Here is a 5835-nt window from a genome sequence, read left to right as displayed (position 1 = left end):
AAGTGACCTTATTTTTTTTTCTTGTATAAAAGCATTATTCTTTCAAATAAGATTAAAACACTATTTTAGTTCCTATATTTTGAAAATTGTTCAATTTTCGTTATTGTACTCCAAATGTTCAATTTTAGTTTATATACTTTAAAAAAATCTTAAATTTAGTCTCATTGTCTCAACTTTTTATTTTGTTAATTTTTAAAAAAATTTAATTATTAATTAATATTTTCGCTATAAATTTTGAAAACATATTCACATATTATATTTTTATACATGAAAAATTATTATTGTTTAACCAATTTCAGTAAAAAAATTACTTTGAGTAACTAAGGTCCCGTTTGGTAACTATTTTGTATTTGGTTTTTGTTGTTGAAAAATAAGAATATGAAAATTATTTCCACCTCCAAATTTCTTCATTTGTTATCTACTCTCTACCCATGGTTTAAAAAATCAAACCAAATTTTGAGAACTAAAAAAAGTAACTTTAAAAAATTGTTTTTATTTTTTGAATTTGACCAAGAATTCAATCATTAGAAAGATGTAAATTATTGTAAGAAATGTGAATGAAATAATCATAATTTTAAAAAACAAAAACAAAAAACTAAATAGTTACGTAATGAAATTTGAATTATTAAAAATTGTTATTTTAAAGTATAATAACTACAACTAAATAATTATCTAAATTTCGCACTAAAAAAAATTCTAAATTTCGGAGACGAAAATACTAATTTAACAAAAAATATATATAAAAATATTATGAAGTTATTACCACGTGTGTAACAATATATAAACGGTGTAGGGACAACAATAGATATTGTTCGGACCAGTTTTCTTGCGCGAAAATTTTGTTTCATATATTAGGTAAAAAGATGGTTAAAAAAAAAGACTTCTTTCGAGAGTCCAAGAAAAGGAAAAAAGGAAAGAAAAAAAACGTTACTCAAAAACTCAATGATTATATTTCAAAAGGATAAAACGTTTGTAGTTGGATCACCATTCCCAATTGAAATAATCAAATGGAAGGTAAAATTTCTGATAAATAATCAAATTTGCTTCGTTGTCGTCTTCTAATTTGAATCCGCCACAGCCACAGGCCACAGCCACGGCCATAGACATATCCAACTCCTTGTTTCTTGTATATCGTGCATAACAGAACACAGTGATTGCCAACGCCTTGATGGAGATTTTTCTAATTAATTATCGAAAACATCCATTTTTATTTTGCCACCCCATTTCCATCGATCGACCCCACATTATCATTCCCATTTCTCATCGCCTGTGCTGTGTTCTGCCCCACCCATCTCTGCCAATGCCCTTTTAGAGACCTCCCCATTTCATTTTGATTCTCTAATTTTTCCTTTACCACAGAGATTTGGGTTTCTGGGCATTGATGGGTCGGTGGAATGAGAAACTTGTGGCCTTTTTCAACAATAGATGGTTGGTTTTTGTAGCTGCAATATGGCTTCAATCATGCGCTGGAATTGGGTATCTTTTTGGAAGTATATCGCCGGTTATCAAAACCAATTTGAGTTACAATCAGAGGCAAATTGCGCGTCTCGGTGTTGCTAAAGACCTTGGCGATAGCGTCGGCATTTTGGCCGCTACCTTGTCGGAGATTTTGCCCTTTTGGGGATCTCTCTTGGTCGGTGCTATCCATAACTTTGTTGGGTATGGTTGGATTTGGCTCATCGTCACTGGTCGAGCTCCCGTTTTGCCTCTCTGGGCTGTAAGTTTTCATTCTCCTGTTCTTTCCCTTTAATGCCCCTTGTTTGAGTTTCTATTCGGATTCCATTTCATTTTCCTTATGGGTATGGATCGTTGTCTTTAGATGTTTCCATCGGGATATCCATATTCAGATCTTGATTTGATGGTTTTAATGGAGGTGTTTTGCTTTTATGAACTAATTTCAAAAGTTGCATAGTGGTCAACGAGTTGGAATCTGTTTTAGTATCAATATGATGATTGTTAGATTAAAGATAGTTTGGTATTTTCCTTGGAATTTCTCTGAGAGATTACTCTAAGTTGTGTTGTAGTTAAATGCAGCAGGAAGCAGATTATCTGTTTGATGATTTGTTTCTGTAGGATTGTGGAAGCAATTTTATTGAATATTTCATGGATGCATAACTGATTGCTGGGAATAGAACTTTACAAACCGATTTGCTGAATATATAGGCGGATTGAAACTATTGAAAAGTCCTTTTTGGAAGGTCCAGAATCAATCCTTCCTAACCAGTTCGTTAAGATTGGTAAAATGCATCATCTTCTGGCCATTTAACTCTAAAATTCTTAGTTTGAAGAAAACAATGGCTATATGGAAGAAAATGAGGGGTGAGATGCAGGAATGGCTGTAACTGAACCACTCTAACCAAATAAAGTTTGAAGAGCAAATTGTTAAGCCATTTTTTTTTTCTTTTCATCATTTTTGTTTAGTCACGTATGGATATCATTGTGCAGATGTGCATTCTTGTATTTCTGGGAACGAATGGGGAGACGTACTTCAATACGGTTGCTCTGGTTTCTTGTGTACAAAACTTTCCGAAAAGCAGGGGCCCTGTCGTCGGGATTCTGAAAGGCTTTGCTGGTTTAAGTGGTGCAATTTTGACTCAGATATATGCAATCGTGCATGCTCCTGATTCAGCCAATCTTATATTCATGGTTGCAGTAGGTCCTGCACTGGTAGCTATTGGTGTGATGTTTTTTATCAGACCTGTCGCTGGTCATAGACAAGTAAGGCCGTCCGATAGCATGAGCTTTACTAGTGTTTATGGTGTCTGTCTCCTTTTGGCTGCTTATTTGATGGGAGTCATGCTTGTTGAGGATCTTGTTACCTTGAACCCCACCGTGATAGCCATTTTTACTGGGGTTATGTTTGTCATCCTTCTTACACCCTTTTTGATTCCCGTGACATTGACTTTTAGCTCGGAGACAATGACATATGCTGAGCAAGAGGCTCTCCTACCACCTTCAGAGAAACAGGAACCTGCTAGATCTGAACCAGATGGTAATGAAGTGATATTTAGTGAGGTGGAAGATGAGAAATCAGAGGGAGAGGACTTACTTCCTGCATTAGAGAGACAAAAACGCATTGCTCAGCTGCAAGCAAGACTATTGCAAGCAGCTGCAGAAGGAGCAGTAAGAGTGAAGAGGAGGAAGGGTCCGCGTCGAGGAGAAGACTTCACTTTGGGTCAAGCTTTAATCAAAGCCGATTTTTGGCTTATATTCGTCTCCCTTCTTCTTGGTTCTGGAACTGGATTGACTGTGATCGATAACCTCGGACAGATGAGCGAGTCTTTAGGTTATGATAATACACATATTTTTGTATCCCTGATCAGCATATGGAACTTTCTCGGCCGTGTTGGTGGTGGATACCTCTCTGAGATTGTTGTGAGGTACAAAAGTTATTTTAGTTGTCTCAAGGCAAAGTAAATAAAACTTTTTACTTCTTAGAATGTTCCATTATATCTTACTCTCATTTTCTTCAACAGAGATTTTGCTTATCCAAGACCCATTGCAATGGCGATTGCACAATTCCTTATGATATTCGGACATCTCTTCATCGGCATGGGATGGCCTGGGGCAATGTACATTGGTACTCTCATAACGGGGCTCGGGTATGGGGCTCACTGGGCAATTGTGCCTGCTACTGCCTCTGAATTGTTTGGCTTGAAGAAGTTTGGGGCTTTATACAACTTCCTCACTCTCTCAAATCCTATGGGATCTCTGATATTTTCGAGCTTAATCGCGAGCGGTATATATGACAGTGAAGCAGAGAAGCAAGCTCATAACCATCCCCCACATCTGCAGAGCTCCTCATCATTTTTGTTGAGTAGACTTTACGCCGATGGACCGCACGAATGTGAGGGTGCCATATGTTTCTTTTTAACTTGTATGTTAATGGCTGGATTATGTGCGATTGCAGGCATGTTAAGTTTAATTTTGGTGTATCGGACAAAGGGTGTTTACTCCAACCTCTATGGGAAATCTCGTACATCGACGCTTTCGTAGAATGGTTTCAACTTTCATCAATCATGCTACCTTTTCCATGTTCGTTTTTTCGAGATCGAGTGAAATTTTTGCTGAGATGGCTTTGCAAGAACTCACAAGAAGCAGCCATGGACTCGAAATGGACTTGCTTCAGTCTTACAGTTCAATTCACCCTTTTGGTATAAAAAGCCTATTCCTGTGTGTTGGAGACTTCAGTTGGTGGAAGAAAAACATGCACCTTCGTTTCCTATCTTCCACCCAAAATAGAAAATAAAGAAAAAGAAATGTATGAAATATAATTGTTGTGAAACATTTGATATTTAGGATTCATCATTATTGATCAGTGAATTAAAAAAAAGTATGCTATTTATTTGTTTAATTTGCATTTTTTGTTGTCTTCTCTCTTTAGATTGTCATGTATAGGCTATAATTGTGACTTTTTCAACACCTATCATTTCACTGTCTGTGGACATTTCTTTTTCAATATTTATTGGAGAACCACATATTTTTATTATTGTTGTTGTTGTAATATATTTTAATAGAATTTCTAATAACATAATAGGTTTGATAATGTTTAGAAAAATATTATGTGGTACTTAATTTTCTGGTGAGGTGGGTAGGCAATTCGGAGTTTGAGTTGAAATTTTTTGGACTTTAATGATAAAAATGAGAAATGGTCGGTGAAAGAGACAATATAATATAGAGTTATTCCCTTTAATTAATCTGAATATGAATGAAGATGCTTTCAAGCGAAAAAATGTAAAAGAAAGTACAATTTTCGTTCTCTTATTTGATCAACAATAAACAGAAAACGATTAAAAATATTTTCTTCATAAATTTAATTGTATCAAATTTAATAAATCAATTGTAACGTAAAAAAGTGAGCTCTATTTGATTACTTTTGTGTTGTTTATTTGTCTTCTACATCCGTATTGACACATGGGGTCCACTTTCAAATTTGTAATAAAAAAACACAATTTGATTGACAAGTGTAGTGTGCTCGATCTAATTGCGTTTGAAAATTACGTTATATCGTTACTGTTACCATTATGATTACCATTATTGTTATTGTTCAAGAAGAAAATGTATAAATTTTGATACTTTTATTGACTGTTTGACCCTTAGAGGTCACAGTAACGGTAAATATGACAAAATTCATAATTCTAAGTAAACTCGATAAAAAACAATCTAATTACATTTGTGATTCAACCTCATTACAATTGATCCATCAATAGAATTTCATTACAATTACACTAATTTTCATTATGGTTTGGTAAACATAACCTTATTTAAAGTGCTTTTAATCATTCTACTTTTACATTTACGATTGCATTATATATTTTTTTTAAAGGCTTGAACAAATTCCAAACTTCTTTTCTAATAGAATAAGTTAGATGTGAGGATTTAACCGATGATTCTTTAATTAAGTTTGTGATTCTTTAATTAAGTTTGTTCTTAGGCTCCGTTTACTGGTAATAAGTATAAATCAATCGTTATTTTGGATAGTGGGGTTCATTTAATTGCTTTTGATGTTGTTTACATGTTTGCCTGTAATCGCAATTAGATGTGAGGTCCACCAAACCATCTGCATTCAAATCTTTTAAGTTGATTGACCTTTGAAAGATGCTCAATGTTGGATCGTATCAATGCACAACGGAAGTTACAGGATCCATAAACACTCTAATTCATTAATTTTGGCAGAAATGAAAGCATGCTCCAGTAGAAATAAATGGGTTTTATGACATATCTTTGAAGAACTCTCTTTAAGCTTGAATCCAGCTGCAAATCTTTGAATCTTGTTGTAGACCACCACAAGATCTTTCCTACTATCCTCTTGGTACTCTAGATTGAGTAGTGGGA

General features: G+C 34.5%; 1 protein-coding gene across 2 annotated transcripts; it reads left to right on the top strand.

Annotated features, from left to right (window-relative positions):
- The first annotated feature begins 1102 nt into the window (after window positions 1–1102).
- On the top strand, window positions 1103–4489 carry LOC120075714 (protein NUCLEAR FUSION DEFECTIVE 4). 2 transcript variants are annotated; one of them, XM_039029340.1, is made up of 4 exons: window positions 1576–1717; window positions 2074–2237; window positions 2446–3380; window positions 3477–4489. In XM_039029340.1, exons 3-4 carry the CDS (start codon window positions 2446–2448, stop codon window positions 3994–3996), a joined length of 1455 nt encoding a protein of 484 aa, XP_038885268.1. In that variant the 5' UTR covers window positions 1576–1717; window positions 2074–2237; the 3' UTR covers window positions 3997–4489. The 2 variants fall into 2 exon arrangements, with proteins under 2 accessions (XP_038885267.1, XP_038885268.1); XM_039029339.1 differs by lacking the exon at window positions 2074–2237 and having other exon boundaries at window positions 1103–1717; window positions 3477–4459.
- Window positions 4490–5835: the final 1346 nt, after the last annotated feature.

The sequence above is a fragment of the Benincasa hispida genome, chromosome 4 (genome assembly GCF_009727055.1).
Source record: "Benincasa hispida cultivar B227 chromosome 4, ASM972705v1, whole genome shotgun sequence".
NCBI lineage: Eukaryota > Viridiplantae > Streptophyta > Magnoliopsida > Cucurbitales > Cucurbitaceae > Benincasa > Benincasa hispida.
Note: the sequence above shows the minus strand (reverse complement) of the source record. Positions and strands in the feature narration are given on the sequence as shown.